Source organism: Eulemur rufifrons, chromosome 6 (genome assembly GCF_041146395.1).
Source record: "Eulemur rufifrons isolate Redbay chromosome 6, OSU_ERuf_1, whole genome shotgun sequence".
In the NCBI taxonomy this organism is placed as follows: Eukaryota; Metazoa; Chordata; class Mammalia; order Primates; family Lemuridae; genus Eulemur; species Eulemur rufifrons.
The window spans coordinates 104,434,410-104,455,947 of record NC_090988.1 but is presented as its reverse complement, the minus strand read 5'-3'; the positions used below and the strand labels follow the sequence as shown (position 1 = coordinate 104,455,947).

The 21,538-nt window shown below is 65.6% G+C and overlaps 1 protein-coding gene and 1 pseudogene across 1 annotated transcript; both read right to left on the bottom strand.

Moving 5' to 3' along the window:
* Positions 1-648: 648 nt before the first annotated feature.
* On the bottom strand, positions 649-16,474 carry LOC138384745 (anoctamin-9-like). The gene is made up of 17 exons (XM_069470439.1): positions 16,423-16,474; positions 14,412-14,546; positions 14,176-14,272; positions 10,589-10,649; positions 10,325-10,407; positions 10,044-10,148; positions 9,796-9,960; positions 9,682-9,718; positions 9,372-9,483; positions 3,576-3,633; positions 3,378-3,475; positions 3,000-3,130; positions 2,521-2,673; positions 1,946-2,093; positions 1,224-1,325; positions 1,055-1,148; positions 649-939 (listed from the first exon to the last, which is right to left on the bottom strand). Exons 1-17 carry the CDS (start codon positions 16,452-16,454, stop codon positions 760-762), a joined length of 1,791 nt encoding a protein of 596 aa, XP_069326540.1. The 5' UTR covers positions 16,455-16,474; the 3' UTR covers positions 649-759.
* Positions 16,475-16,486: 12 nt separating this feature from the next.
* On the bottom strand, positions 16,487-18,746 carry LOC138385051 (anoctamin-9-like; annotated as a pseudogene).
* Positions 18,747-21,538: the final 2,792 nt, after the last annotated feature.

Sequence of the window (21,538 nt, the reverse complement as noted above, 5' to 3'; positions counted from 1 at the left end):
CCCAGCCCCGGGAGCGACGGCCGCCTGGGCCTGGGGGCAGCGGCCAAACCGGCCCAACCAGCCCAGAGAGGCCGCCGCCCCCGGACGCACCTTTGCGGTCCTGCCCCCCATCCCCTAGCGTTTCCCCCTCCTCCAGGAAGCCTGTCTTGGCCACCACTCGCCCCAACTAACGCTGCCGTCTTTTCTGGCCACCCCAAAACCCCAGGTGCAGGCAGGGCACGACCTCAGCAGTGCGCCCCTCAGGCGCAGGGAGCATGCGGAGAACAGGTGGCCTGAGGCTACCACCGCATTCCAGACCTTGCACCCTCTGGTCTCAGTTTCTCACCTAACCCTGAGGGCAAACACAACACAAACAGGTTCGATTTTATTACAGAAAATTCTGGCTGTGGGGAGCCAGGCCTTTGCAGAGACAGCCAGAGAGGTGGGCGCAGCCTTCCCTCGGCCAGTATGGGGGCGGGGCAGCGCCTGGGGCTCAGAAGTCAGAGGGAGGCCCAGGAAACTGGGGCCCACTTTTCTGCATTGTGATGGCATGGGAAGCCCCAGGTCAGTTCTGTGGGTGCTGGGCCCCCAAGAGCCCTCAGATGGAATAGGCCCCACAGGCCCGCTATGCAGACGCCCCAAACACATATGGAACTCCAGTGGCCCCCATACACACGGGCCTTCCTGCGACACCCCTCAACGCACGCACTCAGCGTTGGGCAGGGATGGGAGGCTGCAGCGGCTCTAGTCTCAGCTCCCAGTGGCTCACGCCCCGGTCCCCTACACTTCTGTGCTCCTGATGCTGGTGCGGGGGGAGGAGGCCGGGCCAGCCCCCGTCCAGCTTTTCCACATCTTCTCCCTGAGTCTCCGGTACTTCTCCTCCAGAACCTTGTTCTTCACCGACTGAGGGACGTCGGGCACGAACCAGGCGGCAATGATCTTGCTGCACAAGGCCACGTGCTGGCAGCAAGGTCAGGACAAGCAGGGATTTCAGGGATTGGGGCCAGGGAGGAGGGCAGAGAGAGAACTTCCCCACCCCTGGCCACCGGTCCCCTCCCCCCTAGCTCTGGCTCACCTCAAAGAGGATGACGAAGGCCAGGCGGATGGCCAGGAGGAACCAGAACTGCTCCGAGAAGTTGTAGTCATGGGCATTTCGGTAGTCCCTGTACCTGGGGTAGGGAAGTGCCGGAGGTCAGGGGTCAGGAGTTCAGAGGGCATTTGTGGGGGATGGGAGCGTTCCACACCTGCACTCGGTCACGTTTTCCAAGCCCGCTATCCCAGCAGGGTCCTGGAAGTCCTTGGTGTAGAAGATGGACAGGCTGTGGTTGACGTAGCCTGTGAGGCAGCTGGAAAGAGGGGAGAGGAGTGTGGGGTAGGAGGGGCTGCAAGGTGCGGCCCCTTCAGGCCCTGGGTGCTCTCCTGGAGCTAACCTGCCTCGGTGGGGTCAGTCAGGGTGGGGCACCCCACAGACCACCTCCTCCATTTCCCTACGTGGGAGACAGCTGCTGGCCAAGCACACTGCCACACCTGGGGGCCCCTGGGACACCAGCAGCTGCCTTCCTGGCCAGGGCTAAGGGGAGTGTTGGGGGCTGACCCTCTGGAGACCTGGTCTGCAGCTGCGGTGGCCCCCGAGGGCCAGAGGAGTTGGGTAGGACTCTGCTCGGCCCTCCCACACCAGAAGCAAGGACCTGGTTTGGGAGCAGAGGGTTCTGGTAGTGCCTGCTCAGAAACCAGCTGGAGCTGGGACCCGCATCCCCAGTGAGGGCCCAGATGAGTCATCCCTGAGCTCCAGCCCAGGGTCTGCAGGTTAGAGCAGGGCGGCGCCTCCCCTCCCCCCCACCCCGCAGCAGCCTCACTGCAGCCCCAGGTGATCCAGCCACTCCCAGGATAAAGGGTTGGGGCTGCCCTGGGGCTTGGCTGTGGTGGGGCCAGTTTCTCCCAGGGCTCAGACAGCTTGAGGCCTTACTCAACGGCAGGGTGAGCCCCCTGTCGGCATGGGCCATATCGGTACTTGTAGACCACTCTCGGGATGAACTCAGACGTGAAAGCGATGACCATCCCATTGGTGATGACCGCTAGCACACCGATGGTCTCCAGAACCTGCAGCCAGGTCCCTAGGCAGGAGCAGCGGGTGAGCTGGTCTGACTCCTCTAGCCCCACCCCCAACGCTGGGAGCCCGGCTGGCCAAAGGGCCTTGTCTTGTCTTTTCCATGGCACCCCACCAGGGCCAGGGGCTCAAGGTATGCATGAGGACATGCCCATCACAGACAGAACATGCCTCAGCCCTCCTGCACCCCCCACCGTGACCTGGACAGGGAGGGATCCAGGTGTCCCCCGCTTCTGCCTGAACTTTTCAGCCACCCAAGCCTACTCCACCTCCTGGGTCCCCACTCCAGGGAAGCAGGACCCCTTAACCTGGGCCCAAGCCTGGGGGCCTCCCTAACACCTCTCTCTCCCTCTCCCCACATCCAGCATGGGTCAAAAGCTGCCTGGCCCCAGCGCCCACCCTCCTCTGGGCCCCCCACCCCGTGGGGGCCTGACCGATGTCCTTGGCCTTGCGGGGCACCAGCCGCCGCTGCAGGCGCACCATCTTGATGGCGTCTAGGCGGATCTCCACGAGGTTGCTGAACAGCGCCAGCAGTGGCGCCAGCGGGAAGGCGGCCACGAAGATGGTGGTGAAGCCGTACTGGATCACTGCGGGGCAGGGGCGTCACGGCCCGCCCCTGCCCTTTGCCCCGCGCGCCCCACACCCACGTACCCGCGCGCCCCGCGCACCCGCGCGCCCCCGTGCACCGCGCCCCGCGCGCCCCCGCGTACCCATGCGCCCCTCGCCCCGCGCGCCCCGCTCCCCCCGTGTCCCAAGCCCCGAGCGCCCCCGCGTACCCGCGCGCCCCCACGCCCCTCACCCCACGCACCCCGCGCGCCCCCGCGCGCCCCCACGCCCCTCGCCCTGCGCGCCCCGCGCGCCCCCGCGTACCCGCGCGCCCCCCCGTGCCCCGCGCCCCGCGCGCTCCACGCACTCATCTCCATGAACTCGTCGAACAGGCTGAAGGGATTGACCGGGTTCAGGCGGTAGTTGCGCTGCCAGTCGCGGAGCTCGGGGTCCTGGGGCGCCAAGGGGGACCTGGAGCGGCAGCGGTGGGCCAGCCACCTGGGGGCGAGGACCACCGCGTGGGCGGGGAGGGCGCGGGGCTCGCGCGGGGCGGGGAGGGGGGGGAAGGCGGGGGGGGGGAAGGCGGGGGGGGGAAGGCGGGGGGGGGAAGGCGGGGGGGGGAGAAGGCGGGGGGGGGAAGGCGGGGGGGGGAAGGCGGGGGGGGGGAAGGCGGGGGGGGGAAGGCGGGGGGGGGGAAGCCGGGGGGGGGGAAGCCGGGGGGGGGGAAGGCGGGGCGGGCGCTCACGGGCGCAGGTACTCCACGCAGTTGCTGAGCGTCTGCTTGAGCCCCATGATGATGGCCATCTGCAGGAACAGGTCCGTCATGCAGCCGCTGCGGTGGCACTGCGGGGCGGGGCGGGGCGCTGAGGGGCTGTGTCTGAGGGGTCAGGGCCTGAAGGGCCACCGTGGGGGCGCGTGGAGGGGAGGGCAGCGCAGCACTGACCTCCTCCAGCTTCCACAGGCCGGCCAGGCGCGTGGACTTCCCGGGGTGGCCGTTGATCCTGGGGAGGGAAGTGAGGCCTGGGGGAGGCGGGGGCGGCGCCGCTGGCGGGGTGGGGGTGTGTGGGGGGGTGGGGCAGGACCAAAGAGGGGAGGGGGAGGCGGGGCGTGGGGGGGGCAGGACCAAAGAGGGGAGGGGAGGAGGGGGAGGAGGAGGGGAGACCAGCCGCCCCCCAGGCAGGCTCACAGGCTCGGACCCATTCTAGCCAAGGTCTGTTGGGGTGGCCTCAGTTGCTCCCCCTGGAAACTGCACAGGGGGGTATTCTGTGTCGTAAATTATGTGCTTTCCATAATATGATAAAAAATATGAACTGTCTTAGCCCAAAGGTCAGACTCATGTTCCATGGTGAAATCCTGGAAGCGTTCGTATTATAGTTCATGACAACTATTATTTAGCACAGTTCTGGAATTAACTTGCAAATAGGCAAGAGAGGTATAAAGTGTAAACAGTATAACTATACAAAGGAAAAAGTTAACATTTTAGGAAATACGATTATGTACGAGGAAAACCAAAATAAATCCACTAGAAGACTTGGCGGATACCAGGGGACACTCAAGCGGATCCAAAATTGGCGTCTTCTCTGCAACAAAGCCACCGGAGAGACGCAGCGGGGAAAACACGGCGCAGACGCCAGCAAAAGTTATAAAATAACTAGAGTGAAATTCACAAGAAATCTGTGGGCCCTCTGTGAGGAAAACCACGGACTCCTACGGAACAGAAGAGGCGCGAGTAGAGAGCTCTGCTCTTCAACAGGAAACTCGCGACTGTGCGTGGGGGCAGAACCACGGCCCCGAAGACGTCCACGTCCTAAATCCCGGAGCCCGTGAACACGTTCTGTTGCCCAGCAGAGGGACTTCCTCTGACCTGGCAGATGGCCTTGAGGCCGCTAACCAGGTGACGTTAGTGTGGGGAGATTATTCTGGATTATCTAGGTGTGCCCAGTGTCGTCACAAAGTCCCTGAATGGGGCAGAGGGAGAAGCAGACAGACGTTGCTGGCTCTGAAGGTGGAGGACGGGGCCATGAACCAAGGAACGCAGGTGACTTCTAAAACCCGAGAAAGGCAAGAAAAAGATTCTCCCCTGGAGCCTCTGGAAGGGGCTCAGCCCTGCTAACACATTGGTGTTAACCCCTCGCGCTTCCGGCCTACAGAGTTCTGAGACAATAAGTCTGTGTTGTTGAAGCCACTAAGCTGTGGTCATTTATCACGCAGAAAACTAACGCAGCACCCCTGCCAGGTCTCTCGAAAATAACGTCTAATTGTCCTGCAGTCTTCAAGTAAATCCCACAGAATTTTGAGATTGACAGAATGATTCCAAAGTTCACCTAGAATAAACATATGTGGATGACGGATTTTTAAAAAACTGAAAAAGAAGACTAGTGAGCAGCAGCGAGCCCTCCCCGCAGCAAGGCGCATGACACAGAGACGCCAGCCCGAGAGTCCTCAGGATCCGTGAAAGACCAAAGTATATAAACGCATAATGGAGTTTGGCATCCGGCAGAGAACACATGTCAAGTCAAGGCGGGTGGCGGTGAGGGACTAGTCAGTAAGCGGCTTGGGGACAACTGGCTTCCCTCCTTTGCCCCTGCAGCAAAACAAATTCCTTAAGAACTGAAGATTTGAATGTTTTACTATTTTGAAACCAAAAGCATCTAAGTAAGGGAAATCACAGCTTTCTGAGCACAGCATGAAAAACAGAACCGAGAAAGGAACGTATGACAAAAAAGACACTTTGTGTCTGGCGTAACATGGGCAACTGGACACACCTTCTCCGAGAGACCCCCCACTCACGCAAAAAGGCACCACACCGAACGACTGGGGACCTAGCCAGGCTCTGGAGCCAGAGGGTCTGGCTTTTATTAATCTCTATTCCACCACCTGCTGCCTGTGTGGCCTGGAGATTGTTTCTTAGCCTCTCTGGTCCTCAGTCACCTCATCTGTAAAGTGGTGATAAGGGAACCCCTGCCCTGTAGGGCCGTTGTGTAGATGAAGTGAGTTGATGACCGTCGGTCGTTGGAACTCAGGACGGACTGTGAGTGGACGTGAGCTACTCTCATACAGACCCAAACCACCTGCCAGGAGAAATCAGTTCAGTCCTCAGTTCTCCAGCGTGAGTGGACAGCAGCAAATGTCCAGTCCCAGGGCCCTGCTGGGTAAGCGAGAGGAGCGACGACACACAAACAGGACCACGGACCCCTTAGGAAACAAGACACAGGGCGCAGACGGTAACTTGCGGGAGGAAAAAGCCTGCTTGCCTTCCTCTGTAAACACGAGAAAGGGCTGCCGCAAGTAAAAAGCAGGGAACAACAAACAACTCTCAAGAATTAAGACTTCAATTGTTAAACTTAAAAAAAAAATCAACAGAAGGGACAAAAAGAGACAGTGGAGGAAACCACCCAGACGCCGGGCGAAGAGACAGACGGAGCGTGGAGAAAGGTGAGGAACGCGGACGTACACCAGGAGGACCAGGACCTCCCGCAGGAGAGGGCAGAGAGAAAACAGTAAGAAGCAAGACCCGAGAGAAGGTTTTGTTAAAAAAGAACATTCAATGGGCCCAGACAGGACTCCGGCCTTTCAACTGGAAGGGCTCGCAGTGGAGCTGCAGTAACCCGGCAGAAACCACCCGGGCCCTTCCGCAGTTCACAGTGAAGGTCCCAGAGCTTCCAGGGGAAAAGGTGGCGGCCTAGGAAGGAACGAAATCCAGACTCCACACACTCTACCCAGCCCCAGCCGAACACCGTTCAAGTTCTACCAGGAAGAACTACTGGGAACCTGGGTTGCTACGCCCAGCCATGCCAATCATACGTAAGGGCAGAATAATGGCATTTTGAGATGACAAGAATTTGGAAAGTTTACCTCCCAAATATGCTTCCTTTGGTAAATGAGATCCCTCTTCACGAAAGAAGGGGGCTTGAGAGTCCTGGAAACGCCGGGTCCAGCCCAAGAAAGCAGCAGCAGCGAGGCCAAGAAGACAGCGGAGCCAGAGGCCCAGACGGCAGCAGGCAGCTGGGGAGGAGACGGAGGCTCCCCAGGAGGGTCCCTGGGAGAACAGGGCTCCACGCCACGCACAGGGTGCGACAGAGAAGCTGGGGGACGTGAGGATATGATACAGGCACGCAAGGGAAAAAAAGGCAATTAGAAACTCCTGGAAAAACAAAGAGCCGGACAATAAAGCAATGGTCCGAATACGAAGCAAAGTGAAATATTACATAATTTTAAGAAACCGACAGAGTCAAATAAAAGAGAATCCACTTGACTTTGGTGCTACAATAACCTGACAAAAAAATATTCAGATGACATGAACAGTCAGTTTATAGTAAAGGAAATACAAAGGCCAACAAATAAATGGAAAGATGCTAGACCTCACTAATAGTTTTTTAAAGGGGCCTTTGAGAAGCGAAAAGACTTCGCGCATCAGCTTAACACGCGGTGTGCACTCTCACACGGTGTGGGTGGCTTCGTCAGTGAGGTTGCCATGGCAGTGTCTGCATTGGTTTAATGTGCACGGCCGACTTGCGGCCACGGTGGGCTGCTGACCCCCACCAGCAGGGATCGCCTTGCGGGAAGGAATTGGAGAGGTCTGCAGGGCGGACATGCAGGAAGCCCCAGGACTTGGGAGCCTCTGGTGGCTTGGGGGCACCGGTTGGGGGAACGCAGCCCGCAGGCCCCCTGCCTGGCCCCAAACCCTCCCCTCAGGGGACCAGGAGCTCACTGGGGGTGTCGCACAACCAAGACTCAGGGCCAGTGGACACTGAGGCCCCACACCGTCCCCTGCCCCACTGGGCGAGACTTCCAGAGCAAGAGGTCCCAACCGCAGACACGAGCTCTTCTCAAGTACGGACGGGTGGCCAAGAACCAAGGACACCAAAATCGGAGACCACTCAAAGAAAGGGCGTAAAAGCCACTCTGCAGAAACAGAGCAAAGCCGGAGCAGAAGAGAGGAGAGAGGCGGTGTCCTCAGACAGGACAGCGTGGGATGCGGCCGGCGCAGGGGTGGCCGTGACGGACATGCAAATCCAGAGCAGCCCTGAAATTAGGGGCATCAGGAAGGGCGAGAGAGGGTCCCTGAAGCTGGAACGAAAACACAACGGCATGGAAAATGGGAGGAAAAGACCAGAAAATTAGATGGTCGATCCCAAAGGTCTAATTTCCAAACAAAATAGTGTGGAGGAGGGAGCAGAGGGGCCAAGGCGGGAGACCCCGAACACCTGGGACGGAGGAACCTGAGGCCCCGGGCCCAGTGAGTGCCCAGGTGCTTCTTTTCTTTCACAAATGCCGGCTCTGCACCTCGGGGCTGCTCCGCCGCCAGTTGCTGAGAACTCAGCAAACAGACAAGCACCCACCATCCCCGGGAGGGGAGCCGGGAGCGGGATTCCCACATTCCCGACGGAGACCAACCCACCAGCGCTGTCCCGGCCACAAGGCTGCAAAGCGAAGCCGAGCGGGAGGTGTCAAGGGGGCCAGACTCCAGGGAGAGGCCTGGGCAGGGGTGGGGGCGTAGGTGTCCCCGGTGTATCCCGGCGTTCCGAGCGCCTGGAGTCGGGAGAGGCGGTGGCCGTGGTGTCCAGGCTGGGGGGGCGGCCGGCCTGCACAGAGTGGGGGGGGGAGGAGCCGGCAGCCCCGGGAGGGGGCCGTGGAACTGGAGGGGGGAGCCAGAGCCAGACGCGGAGGAGGGAGGAGAGTCCCCGAAAGAGGCTCTGCAGCGCGTCTGTACCACGGCGGAAAAGCCAGCAGCAGCAGAAAAAGCTGGCAAAGTGGAGGAGGGAGTTGGGGACCACGGAGGCACGTGGGACGGAAAAGCCACCAAAGCACACCACGAGAGCTCGGAGGACTGAGGACGAGGAGAACAGTCGGAACCGCAGCCCCGGCGCGCAGCGTCTGAGGGAAAACGGTCGACTGGGAGCGTCCCTTCCCGAGAGCGAGTCCTCTGCGAGAGGGAACTAAGGGACAGGACCAAGTGCCGCGCGCACGACCCCGGTTCCCAGGCCGCTTCCCAGGGAGCTGCTGAAAACACATCCTGGCGAGACAGGAGGCGACTGAGGAAGAGGAAGACGCGGACTCAGAGACAAGGGTCCTACGCGGAGAGGGCGAGGGGCTTCCCGGGGGACAGGGCCAAGCGCAGCCCACGGGAGGCAGGACGGTGCCAGGAGGGTCTCCAGGGACAGACCAGGTGGAGGACCCCCAGGTCCAAACACACTGGGAGGCTTTTCTTGTTTTTAGTGCTGTTTGAGAGTTTGAGATTAATTGGCAATATGTATGTATCTTACGGAATTTAAGCAAACACGCACACAAAATGGAGCCATGATTTTCTTCGGAGAAAACAAAAAGGCCTATATCGATCGAGCCAAAAAGACTCCGTTCCCTAGTTAGGAAGGTGAGGTGAGTGAGATGAAGGATGCTCCCTGCAGCTCAGCGGCGGAAAGGACCCAAACGTCCGCCGGCTGAAGGGGGTAAACAAACTCAAGTGCACCCCAGAGGATTGCTGTCGTGCAGACCCACGCGGAAAACACCCACTGTGCGTCTTCACTGTAAGGGCAGGCACTGTTACCCCAGGACGAAACAACTTTTGTTAATGGGCGCATGTGAGCACACGAATTCGTGAGGAGCTGGGGCCCCGCCAGGCTTCGCTCCCGTGTTTCCATACTGGGTTTCTCCGTGTTCTGAGCGGGAATTATTTAAAGGCGGGGGTGGGGGGGCCCACACGGGTTGAGTCAGCGGGGGGTCGGGGCGGCGGCCCTACCTGCCCAAGATGAAGGCGATGTATATCAGGGAGGAGAAGTGTGCGAAGAACTGCAGGGTGAAGAACCGGACCGTGAACTTCCTCTCCCGCTCCAAGAAGGTCCTGGGCTTCTCTGGAATGAGATGTGGCCTGTCCCTTGCCAGCCCTGTGTCCCTTGCCACCCCGCGGCCCTTGCCTCTCTCCCGATCCGAGCTGCCAGCCTGCTCGAGGGTGAGGCCCGGGGACAGCAGGAAGGACCCCTCCCCAGGTCTCTGATCGTGGCTCCAAGACTCCCAGCCCCGGATCCGCCTGCCGTGTCCCCTCCTCTCACCGAAGTCACAAAGCTTCAGGGCCACCCATTTGTTGACCTGCAGGAGGAGGGCACTGAGTGGAGCTCACCAGGCCTCAGAGGACCCCCGGCCTGCCCCGCCCTGCCCACCCCTACCTTGGTCATGATGACGATGGTCACATAGTGCACCACGGCCCCCGTCACCACCACGGCCGTGGTCACCTGCTCCTCCAGGAAAGGCAAGGCCGAGCTGCTGAAGAGGGCAGCGGCCAGCACGCGGTAGACCACCAGGGCGTGGGCCATGCCGATCAGGAAGCAGATCTGCAGGGGGCTCGCGTGGGTGGGGGCTGCGGAGGGGCTGCCCCAGCTGGGTCCCAGCCCCCACGCGGCGTCCCCAGCAATACCATGAAGAGAGACAGGGCGAGGATGATGCCGCTGCGCAGGTAGGAGTGCTGGTGCAGCCGGAGCTTGTAGTCGGGGCAGTTGATGAACTGGAGCGCCATTTCCTCCTGGGGAGGGCCCCGCAAGCCTCAGAGGCAGGGACACAGCCTCGGGCATGGGGACACACACCTCAGACACAGACGCGCCTCAGACACGGGGACACACCTCACACGTGGGCCACGGACGTGGGTGCGTGGGGTGGGAGCACACAGGCCTGGCACAGTGGGCCCCAGCCCTGCCTCACCTGGTCCTCGTCCCACCCGTACAGGTCCCAGTGCAGCACCACGCGGGCTCGCTTGCGCTTCCAGAACTCCAAGAACACAGTGGCTGCGTGATGGGCAGGGGCGACAGGTGTGGCCCTGGGGTGGGCCTGGGCAGGGTGTGGGGTGGCCCTGGGGTGGCCCTGGGCAGGGTGTGGGGTGGGCCTGCGGTGGCCCTGGGCAGGGTGTCGGGTGGGCCTGGCCTCAGGCCCCACCTTGCCCCATAGAGGCGCCAGGTGGCAACTCACCCCACAGAGTCATGAAGATGGCAAACAGCACCGTCCAGTCGTTGTCAAAGAGGTGTGTGAGCTGGGGAGAAGGGGGTCACGCTGGGGAGAAGGGGGCGCTGGGGAGAAGGGGGCGCTGGGGAGAAGGGGACATGCTGGGGAGAAGGGGGCGCTGGGGAGAAGGGGGTGCTGGGGAGAAGGGGGCGCTGGGGAGAAGGGGACATGCTGGGGAGAAGGGGGCGCTGGGGAGAAGGGGGCGCTCTGGGGAGAAGGGGGCGCTGGGGAGAAGGGGGCGCTGGGGAGAAGGGGACACGCTGGGGAGAAGGGGGTGCTGGGGAGAAGGGGGCGCTGGGGAGAAGGGGGGCACGGTGGGGAGAAGGGGGCGCTGGGGAGAAGGGGGGCACGGTGGGGAGAAGGGGGCGCTGGGGAGAAGGGGGGCACGGTGGGGAGAAGGGGGCGCTGGGGAGAAGGGGACACGCTGGGGAGAAGGGGACACGCTGGGGAGAAGGGGGCACTGGGGAGAAGGGGGTGCTGGGGAGAAGGGGGTGCTGGGGAGAAGGGGACACGCTGGGGAGAAGGGGGCGCTGGGGAGAAGGGGGTGCTGGGGAGAAGGGGGTGCTGGGGAGAAGGGGACACGCTGGGGAGAAGGGGGCGCTGGGGAGAAGGGGGTGCTGGGGAGAAGGGGGTGCTGGGGAGAAGGGGACACGCTGGGGAGAAGGGGGCGCTGGGGAGAAGGGGGCGCTGGGGAGAAGGGGGCGCTGGGGAGAAGGGGGCGCTGGGGAGAAGGGGGGCACGCTGGGGAGAAGGGGGTGCTGGGGAGAAGGGGGCGCTGGGGAGAAGGGGGCACGCTGGGGAGAAGGGGGTCACGCTGGGGAGAAGGGGGCGCTGGGGAGAAGGGGACACGCTGGGGAGAAGGGGGTCACGCTGGGGAGAAGGGGGCGCTGGGGAGAAGGGGACACGCTGGGGAGAAGGGGACACGCTGGGGAGAAGGGGACACGCTGGGGAGAAGGGGACACGCTGGGGAGAAGGGGGCGCTGGGGAGAAGGGGACACGCTGGGGAGAAGGGGGCGCTGGGGAGAAGGGGACACGCTGGGGAGAAGGGGGTCACGCTGGGGAGAAGGGGGCGCTGGGGAGAAGGGGACACGCTGGGGAGAAGGGGGTCACGCTGGGGAGAAGGGGACACGCTGGGGAGAAGGGGACACGCTGGGGAGAAGGGGGTCACGCTGGGGAGAAGGGGGCGCTGGGGAGAAGGGGACACGCTGGGGAGAAGGGGGTCACGCTGGGGAGAAGGGGACACGCTGGGGAGAAGGGGACACGCTGGGGAGAAGGGGGTCACGCTGGGGAGAAGGGGGCGCTGGGGAGAAGGGGGCGCTGGGGAGAAGGGGGCGCTGGGGAGAAGGGGGCGCTGGGGAGAAGGGGGTCACGCTGGGGAGAAGGGGGCGCTGGGGAGAAGGGGACACGCTGGGGAGAAGGGGGTCACGCTGGGGAGAAGGGGGCGCTGGGGAGAAGGGGGCACGCTGGGGAGAAGGGGGCGCTGGGGAGAAGGGGGCGCTGGGGAGAAGGGGACACGCTGGGGAGAAGGGGGCGCTGGGGAGAAGGGGGCGCTGGGGAGAAGGGGGCGCTGGGGAGAAGGGGGCGCTGGGGAGAAGGGGGCGCTGGGGAGAAGGGGACACGCTGGGGAGAAGGGGGTCACGCTGGGGAGAAGGGGGCGCTGGGGAGAAGGGGACACGCTGGGGAGAAGGGGACACGCTGGGGAGAAGGGGGCGCTGGGGAGAAGGGGGCGCTGGGGAGAAGGGGGTCACGCTGGGGAGAAGGGGGCGCTGGGGAGAAGGGGACACGCTGGGGAGAAGGGGGCGCTGGGGAGAAGGGGGCACGCTGGGGAGAAGGGGGCGCTGGGGAGAAGGGGGCACGCTGGGGAGAAGGGGGCGCTGGGGAGAAGGGGACACGCTGGGGAGAAGGGGGCGCTGGGGAGAAGGGGGCGCTGGGGAGAAGGGGGTCACGCTGGGGAGAAGGGGGCGCTGGGGAGAAGGGGACACGCTGGGGAGAAGGGGGCGCTGGGGAGAAGGGGGCACGCTGGGGAGAAGGGGGCGCTGGGGAGAAGGGGGTCACGCTGGGGAGAAGGGGGTCACGCTGGGGAGAAGGGGGACACGCTGGGGAGAAGGGGGTCACGCTGGGGAGAAGGGGGCGCTGGGGAGAAGGGGGCGCTGGGGAGAAGGGGGCGCTGGGGAGAAGGGGGCGCTGGGGAGAAGGGGGCGCTGGGGAGAAGGGGGCGCTGGGGAGAAGGGGGCGCTGGGGAGAAGGGGGCGCTGGGGAGAAGGGGGCGCTGGGGAGAAGGGGGCGCTGGGGAGAAGGGGGCGCTGGGGAGAAGGGGGCGCTGGGGAGAAGGGGGCGCTGGGGAGAAGGGGGCGCTGGGGAGAAGGGGGCGCTGGGGAGAAGGGGACACGCTGGGGAGAAGGGGGTCACGCTGGGGAGAAGGGGGCGCTGGGGAGAAGGGGGCGCTGGGGAGAAGGGGGCGCTGGGGAGAAGGGGGCGCTGGGGAGAAGGGGGCGCTGGGGAGAAGGGGGCGCTGGGGAGAAGGGGGCGCTGGGGAGAAGGGGACACGCTGGGGAGAAGGGGGTCACGCTGGGGAGAAGGGGGCGCTGGGGAGAAGGGGGCGCTGGGGAGAAGGGGACACGCTGGGGAGAAGGGGACACGCTGGGGAGAAGGGGGCGCTGGGGAGAAGGGGACACGCTGGGGAGAAGGGGGTCACGCTGGGGAGAAGGGGGCGCTGGGGAGAAGGGGACACGCTGGGGAGAAGGGGGTCACGCTGGGGAGAAGGGGGCGCTGGGGAGAAGGGGGCGCTGGGGAGAAGGGGACACGCTGGGGAGAAGGGGACACGCTGGGGAGAAGGGGGCGCTGGGGAGAAGGGGGCGCTGGGGAGAAGGGGGCGCTGGGGAGAAGGGGTCACGCTGGGGAGAAGGGGGCGCTGGGGAGAAGGGGACACGCTGGGGAGAAGGGGACACGCTGGGGAGAAGGGGACACGCTGGGGAGAAGGGGACACGCTGGGGAGAAGGGGGACACGCTGGGGAGAAGGGGGCACTGGGGAGAAGGGGGCGCTCTGGGGAGAAGGGGGCGCTGGGGAGAAGGGGGCGCTGGGGAGAAGGGGGCGCTGGGGAGAAGGGGGCGCTGGGGAGAAGGGGACACGCTGGGGAGAAGGGGGCGCTGGGGAGAAGGGGGCGCTGGGGAGAAGGGGACACGCTGGGGAGAAGGGGGCGCTGGGGAGAAGGGGACACGCTGGGGAGAAGGGGACACGCTGGGGAGAAGGGGGCACGCTGGGGAGAAGGGGGCGCTGGGGAGAAGGGGGTGCTCTGGGGAGATGGGGGCGCTGGGGAGAAGGGGGCGCTCTGGGGAGAAGGGGGCGCTGGGGAGAAGGGGGCGCTCTGGGGAGAAGGGGGGCATGCTGGGGAGAAGGAGGGGATGCTCTGGGGAGAAGGGGGGATGCACTGAGGTGGGCCTCCCCGCCAACCCCCGTGGAGGGTGAGCTCTGCGGGTCCCGGGCCTCAGCCCATCTCCAGCTGGACACACCTGCCCACCCTCCAGGCCTGGGGTGGACCCCAGGGGCAGCGAACCTTGGCAAAGGTGCAGGTGTCCGAGAGCCGCTGGAACCTGCGGCCGTGGTCGCCGAGAGGACAGAGAAGGATGGTGTGGGCCGCACAGATCTCCCTGCTGGGGCGCGGGGATGGGCTGGGGGTGACTCTCCCGGAGCGCGGACCCCTCCTGGCCCACCCGGCCCCGCCCGCAGGTCGCCCGGCCCCGCCCACAGGTCGCCCGGCCCCGCCCACAAGCTGCCTGTGGCCCCGCCCACCTGATCTGGCTGGACTCGAACAGAGGGAACCCGATCAGAAAGATGCCGAGGCCCACCAGGGCCGCGGGCACCAGCATGTAGGTGTACCAGCCGAGCCAGGCGAAGTAGAGCGCCACCTTCTCGCCAAAGTAGTCCCTGTGGGTACAGCTGCCGAGTTAGGGCCACCTGCCCCGGGGTGGCTGCCACAAGGGCCAGTGCCCAGGTGGGGCGCGGCCACACGTGGGGCTATCTGTTTTGGTGGCATCAGTGTCCAAATGGGGGCGCGTCTGTGGGACAGGTTGGGGCACAGGCGCGTCCGTGGGGCAGGTGTGGGGTGCAGGCGCGTCCGTGGGACAGGTCGGGGCGCAGGCGCGTCCGTGGGACAGGTGTGGGGCGCAGGCGCATCCGTGGGACAGGTTGGGGCACAGGCGCGTCCGTGGGGCAGGTGTGGGGTGCAGGCGCGTCCGTGGGACAGGTCGGGGCGCAGGCGCATCCGTGGGACAGGTCGGGGCGCAGGCGCGTCCGTGGGACAGGTCGGGGCGCAGGCGCGTCCGTGGGACAGGTGTGGGGTGCAGGCGCGTCCATGGGACAGGTCGGGGCGCAGGCGCGTCCGTGGGACAGGTGTGGGGTGCAGGCGCGTCCGTGGGACAGGTCGGGGCGCAGGCGCGTCCGTGGGACAGGTGTGGGGTGCAGGCGCGTCCGTGGGACAGGTCGGGGCGCAGGCGCGTCCGTGGGACAGGTGTGGGGTGCAGGCACGTCCGTGGGACAGGTCGGGGCGCAGGCGCGTCCGTGGGACAGGTTGGGGCGCAGGCACGTCCGTGGGACAGGTGTGGGGTGCAGGCGCGTCCGTGGGACAGGTTGGGGCGCAGGCACGTCTGTGGGACAGGTGTGGGGTGCAGGCGCGTCCGTGGGACAGGTGTGGGGTGCAGGCGCGTCCGTGGGACAGGTGTGGGGTGCAGGCACGTCCGTGGGACAGGTGTGGGGTGCAGGCGCGTCCGTGGGACAGGTGTGGGGTGCAGGCGCGTCCGTGGGACAGGTGTGGGGTGCAGGCGCGTCCGTGGGACAGGTGTGGGGTGCAGGCGCGTCCGTGGGACAGGTGTGGGGCGCAGGCGCGTCCGTGGGACAGGTGTGGGGTGCAGGCACGTCCGTGGGACAGGTGTGGGGTGCAGGCGCGTCCGTGGGACAGGTGTGGGGTGCAGGCGCGTCCGTGGGACAGGTGTGGGGTGCAGGCGCGTCCGTGGGACAGGTGTGGGGTGCAGGCGCGTCCGTGGGACAGGTCGGGGCGCAGGCGCGTCCGTGGGACAGGTCGGGGCGCAGGCGCGTCCATGGGACAGGTCGGGGCGCAGGCGCGTCCGTGGGACAGGTGTGGGGCGCAGGCACGTCCGTGGGACAGGTCGGGGCGCAGGCGCGTCCGTGGGACAGGTTGGGGCGCAGGCACGTCCGTGGGACAGGTGTGGGGTGCAGGCGCGTCCGTGGGACAGGTGTGGGGTGCAGGCGCGTCCGTGGGACAGGTCGGGGCACAGGCGCGTCCGTGGGACAGGTCGGGGCGCAGGCGCGTCCGTGGGACAGGTCGGGGCGCAGGCGCGTCCGTGGGACAGGTGTGGGGCGCAGGCACGTCCGTGGGACAGGTGTGGGGTGCAGGCGCGTCCGTGGGACAGGTGTGGGGTGCAGGCGCGTCCGTGGGACAGGTCGGGGCACAGGCGCGTCCGTGGGACAGGTCGGGGCGCAGGCGCGTCCGTGGGACAGGTCGGGGCGCAGGCACGTCCGTGGGACAGGTGTGGGGTGCAGGCGCGTCCGTGGGACAGGTCGGGGCACAGGCGCGTCCGTGGGACAGGTCGGGGCGCAGGCGCGTCCGTGGGACAGGTCGGGGCGCAGGCGCGTCCGTGGGACAGGTGTGGGGCGCAGGCACGTCCGTGGGACAGGTGTGGGGTGCAGGCGCGTCCGTGGGACAGGTCGGGGCACAGGCGCGTCCGTGGGACAGGTCGGGGCGCAGGCGCGTCCGTGGGTGCAGGTGGCCTGTCGGCAGCACTACCTGATCTGGTCGATGGGCTGCTTGTGGGCCATTTTCCTCCACTGGGCCCACGTCTTCTCCAGCTCCGCCTCCCCCTGGCACAGGTGAGGGACGTTGAGAGCTCCTGTCCCGGGGTCCTGCCACAGCCTCCTCCCAGCCGGCCTGTCCCTCACCTTGTGCAGGGGGAACTTGGTCTCAAAGACTTCATCCTTCACCAAATTCTTGAATGTCTCTGGGGGTCACAGGGCATGTTGAGTCAGAGGGGAGTGAGGGCCAAGGGAGATCTGCCCGCAAGACCCGTGTTGTCCCTCTGGCCACCGGCCCACCCAGCCCTTACCGCCAGCTGCCGTTGTGTTGTTCAGCATGAAGTTCAGGATTCGGATTCTGAAACCCAAGAGCCAGGTCGGGAGAGCCCCGAGTGAGCTCTGTGCCCTCCAGGTCCTGCCCCGCCCTCTGGTCCGGCCAGGCTCACGCCCCTCCCTGTCCCGGAGGGTCCCCCAGACCACCAGCCCTGACCAGAGTCCAACATGCAGGACCCACCTGGAAGCCCACCGCCCACCCAGCCTGGCCTGACACCGCCTCCAGGATGGGGCTCCGCCGGCTGCCCTCCACCTGCACCTCCCTCCTGGTCGCACCCCTCCCCCCCCCCGCCCTACATGTCCAGAGCACACCTGAGCTTCATGTGCACAAAGCCCCTTGACTCCGGCGAGCTGTCCTGCCTGTGCCCAGACTGCAGCTCGGGCACGGGGAGGAGCCCCCTACTCCGCAGTGCCAGGGGTCTGACCATGGGCCGCTCCGGGGAACCTGCCCCAGGCCTGCTGCCCCTGCTCAGACTCCCGCTCGCTCCTCCCACACCGCGGTTCTGCCTTCACAGCGGCCGGCGAGGCCTGGGAGGGGCCCAAGGGTGGGCTCCGATGGAGTTGGTGGCTGTCCCTGCCCAGCGTCCAGGTCTGTGCCTGGGAGAGCCAGGGACAGATGTCCAGCAAGGCGCACTCTCCCTGGAGAGGAGGGTCTGCGGGGCAGGATGGCCTTGGAGTCCAGGAGGGCTGCGGGGCCTCTGGGCCTCTCCAAATCCCGCCCACCCTTCAAGTCTGACTCGACTCTGGAACTTCAGAACCCTCCAGAGGTCAGAACTGTCATCACCCTCATCACGGACGTGGAAACTGAGGCACAGCCAGTGGGTCTGAGCCCCTGTGGCCTCCACCCTGAGACCGCACGGGGCCAGCTGTCCTGCATCAGGGGACACCGGGAGCCGGGGACGTGGCCCCTTGCTCTGCCTGGACCAGGCTGTGGGCGGGCGAGGGTCCTCTGGCCGTGGCTCTGGGCAGGGCCTCCCACCTGGTGGTGGCTGGGACGGGGGTCGGCGTCTTCACTGTGGACCCAGGGCCCTCGGGCTCCAGGAGGAGGGTGCGGTACAGGTCAAAGATGCTGTCGTCGGCGCGGATCCCAAAGAACACCCGTTTCTGGTCTTTTTTCACCTGGGGTGGGGCCACATGGGACCCTCTGTTCCACCTGCGAGCCCTTCCTCTGCAGCCACAGCCACTGGCCTGTCCCCAGCACCTTGGGGACGAGGCCACAGCCCCCTCCGCAGGCCCCTCCCCGGGGCCCCTGGCTCCCTCGGGGGCACCAGCCCACCTTGAAACGGAAGCCCTTTCTCCTGAGCTCCTCCAGGAACTGCTGCTGCCGGAGCATCTTCTTGGGGACTCTCTCCGTGCGCCGGTCGGCCACGAGGACATAGTCCCACTGCCCAGAGGACTCGGTCTGCAGGAGGGAGGCGCATGGCCGGGGGCCTGGGGCGCAGGCAGGGCAGGCGGGACCAGGCCCGGGAGGGGTCCCCCGACACCCACCTCGCAAGCGTGGATCTCTGTCAGCGGGAAGCTGTCCTCCTCTGTTCCCGCCAGGATCTGGAGTCTCTCCTCGCCCTGGGGGTTGGGGGCAGAGCGAGGGGTGGCGGGAGCAGGGTGGGTGAGCGGCTGGGCCACCCTCTGGGGTGCTCAGGCCCTGAGGGGTCAGGACACACTGCCCCTCCCCACAGCACTGGGGGAGGGGCAGCCAAGAACAAGGAACAGGTCACTGCGGGGGCAGCAGGCGGGCCGGCGGAGGGCTGTGCGGAGCTTGCGTGCAGGGCCCCTGCAGACGCACAGGAGACGGCTTCGCGGCTTTGCGAGCAGGAGCCCGGGACCATCAGGGGACCACACGGGCACTTGCAGACTGCCTGCGGCCTGAGCAGTGCGTGAAGAGAGACTCTGTGCACCGCGTTTAAAGTCAAACACCCCTGGACTGGACCCCACGCCCAGCCGTCCGCCCTTGGAGAGGGACGCAAGGGGCGAGCACCGCCGCCCCATGGCCCCCCGGGGTGGATGCAGGGAGACGCTGAGCCCCTCCACACCGGGAGGGCCCCGGACAGGCCACACGAAGGTGCCTCGGCCGCGTGTGTCTAGGAGCAACTGTGTGGCCCTCGGGGACAGACAGAGGGTGAGTCGGGGGAGGGGCTTCCAGGCCTCGGAGTCTCCCCCTGACCGTGACTGGGTGGCCTGGAGGAGTCAAAGACCCTTCTATGCGCCTCCATTTTTTTTTTTTTTTTTTTGAGACAGTCTCACTCTGTTGCCCGGGCTAGAGTGCCGTGGCGTCAACCCAGCTCACAGCAACCTCAAACTCCTGGGCTCAAGGGATCCTCCCGCCTCAGCCTCCCGGATGCTGGGAGTGCTGGGATTGCAGGCGTGAGCCTCGGCGCCTGGCCACTCCTCCCTTCTTGAGCGTGGGCTGGACCGAGTGACTCATGAAGACAGCGTGGGCAGGGAAGAACAGTCCCTTTGCACGCCCTGCAGACCCCCTGGCCCACTGAGGAGGGTGAAGGTTGCCTACAATGTCATCTTGATGTCAGGGACCCCAAGGGACATGAGACAGGACGTGTCCTCCTCCCTCCCCAAGAGGAAACATGGGACAAGTCCAAACGGAGGGACGTCTGCAGGAGCCTGGCCACACTCACAGAGGTTAGAGCACCAGGACATGAGGGACAGGGCCGTCCCGGCTGGCAGTGCCTGGGGAGGCACAGGGACCCCAGAGGGACAGGGCCTGCAGCAGGAGTGTACCGAGAGAGAGGGGTGGGCACGCTGGGGGCTGTGGCCACCCGAGCACCCTGCCCAGCCCCTCCCCTGCACCCCGCAGCCAAGTCGAGCTGCTCTCCCAGACTTGGCAGGCAGCCAGCCCCCACCTGCAATCCCTGCCAAACCCGAGACCTGCCTCCTCCAGGAAGCCTCACTGGACTGCTCCAGCCAGTCAGGCCTCAAGGGCTGCCAGGCGAAACAGGCCGCCCTGCCCATCCGAATTTCCTATCAGCAACAGCTACTCATTAGCGTGTGTGGCAGCAATTGCGTGGGGCATACCTACACCAGAAGAATTGTTTACCTGAAATGCAGATCGTTTTGCTAAGTCTGCAGCCCTGCTCCAGTCCACGCACGCACCCCCGGAGCTGCTGGCTCCAGGACAGGGCCCGGCCTGCCCCGTCCCTCTGCCTCCCCTGTCCCTCTGCCTCCCCTGTCCCTCTGCCTCCCCTGTCCCTCTGCCTCCCCTGTCCCTCTGCCTCCCCTGTCCCTCTGCCTCCGTAGAAGCAGGAAACGCATCAAGCCCGACCACAGAGCGGCACACTTCAGGCACGTGGAGATGGGGCTGACACAGAATCTTCTCCGGCCCCGCCTCCTGGGCACCGAGGGCCTCACCCCAGTGGCTTCACGGGCTCCCTCGGCCCTCCGGCCCCTCTGAGGGTGGCCATGCCACCTGCCCGTCAGCCCTTCCTCTGCCAACACTCCCCTCTGCCCGACTCCTGAGTGCTGCCCGTCCTGCCACCGAAGCCGCAGACGCCGCACTGAAGTGTGGCCGGCAGCACCTGAAACTCCTGCCCCGTCTTGGCGGGAAAAGGTGCCTCCGTCTCAGGGAAGGGGGTGGAGGCTCCACCAGGCCGGACGCTGGTGTCACGGGCACCCAGCTCTGTGGCTCGCCTGGGAAAGGGCCCAGGAAGTGCCCCGCGGAGGAACCGGGCAGCAGAAGGTTCCTCAAGCCCAGGAGGGGCCCTGCCCATCCCCCAGCTCCTCTGGCAGAGGCTGACACTTAGAGACCCCCTCCCAGCAGCGAGGACCGAAGCTGAAGGGCAGGTGGAGTGGGGGCCCCATGCCTGCCAGGACTTTGGGGTGACTCAGACAGAGGAGCCTGGGAGGGGGACTGTCCGTGGGGAACTCTCAAAGTGGGAGGTGGTGGCCGCCCTCGGCCCCAGAAATGGGGCACAGAAAGCCCCCTCCCCACAAAAGTGCGGCTTTGGGACCCTTACCCCAGCCTCTCAGAACCACCCTGCGTGGGGGCAGGGCTGTGAGCTGGACCCCTGGACGGCGACACCACCCAAGGTGTCCGCCAGGCCACCTCCACCCCAGACACGGACGGCTGCACAGGGACCCCAGGCACAGCTGCGCACACTCCGGGGGCTGCACCGTCCCTGGCTGCCCTCTGCTGCCCCCTGGGCTGGGCCAGAGCCACCGGAGCAGGGAGGTCAGAGGGCCCCAGCCCAGCCCCCCACAGCCAGGCAGACCCGGCGCGGAGACCCTGCCGCCCTCACACCCTGGGCCGGGCAGCCCAGCCCCGTGGACACAGATCCTGGCCCAGGGTCAGGCTACCCGTCTGCCCATCTGTCCGCCAGGCCAGTGTTTACACGGTCCCCTGGCCTGACACCCACAGGACCCGGCTTCTCAGCACAACCTACGGGACCCTCACAGGTCGGGGCTCACCTAGAGTCCCCCTTCAGCCAGGCAGACTGCTCACTCGGCTCGCCCAAAGCAAGGTGTCCAGGGCCCCCATGTCCCCAGCCCAGGTCCGCGAAGCAGTGTGTGGGCCCACACGGTGCAGGTTCTGGGTAGACGGCTGGCAGGCCCTGGCTCTCTGTGCCTTGGTTTCCTCATCTGTAGAATTGGGTGACCCTCACCCCTGCCTCACAGTCACCCCAAAGATGTGCCCTTGCAGGAAGAGGGTGGATGAAACCACACACCTGGACACTGTCCTCCCTCCTGTCCTTCCCGCCCCAGCTCTACAGGCCACACACCCCGAGGTGGGCATGGCCCAGAGTCCCTGGGGGTGAGCCCACTGGCTCCAG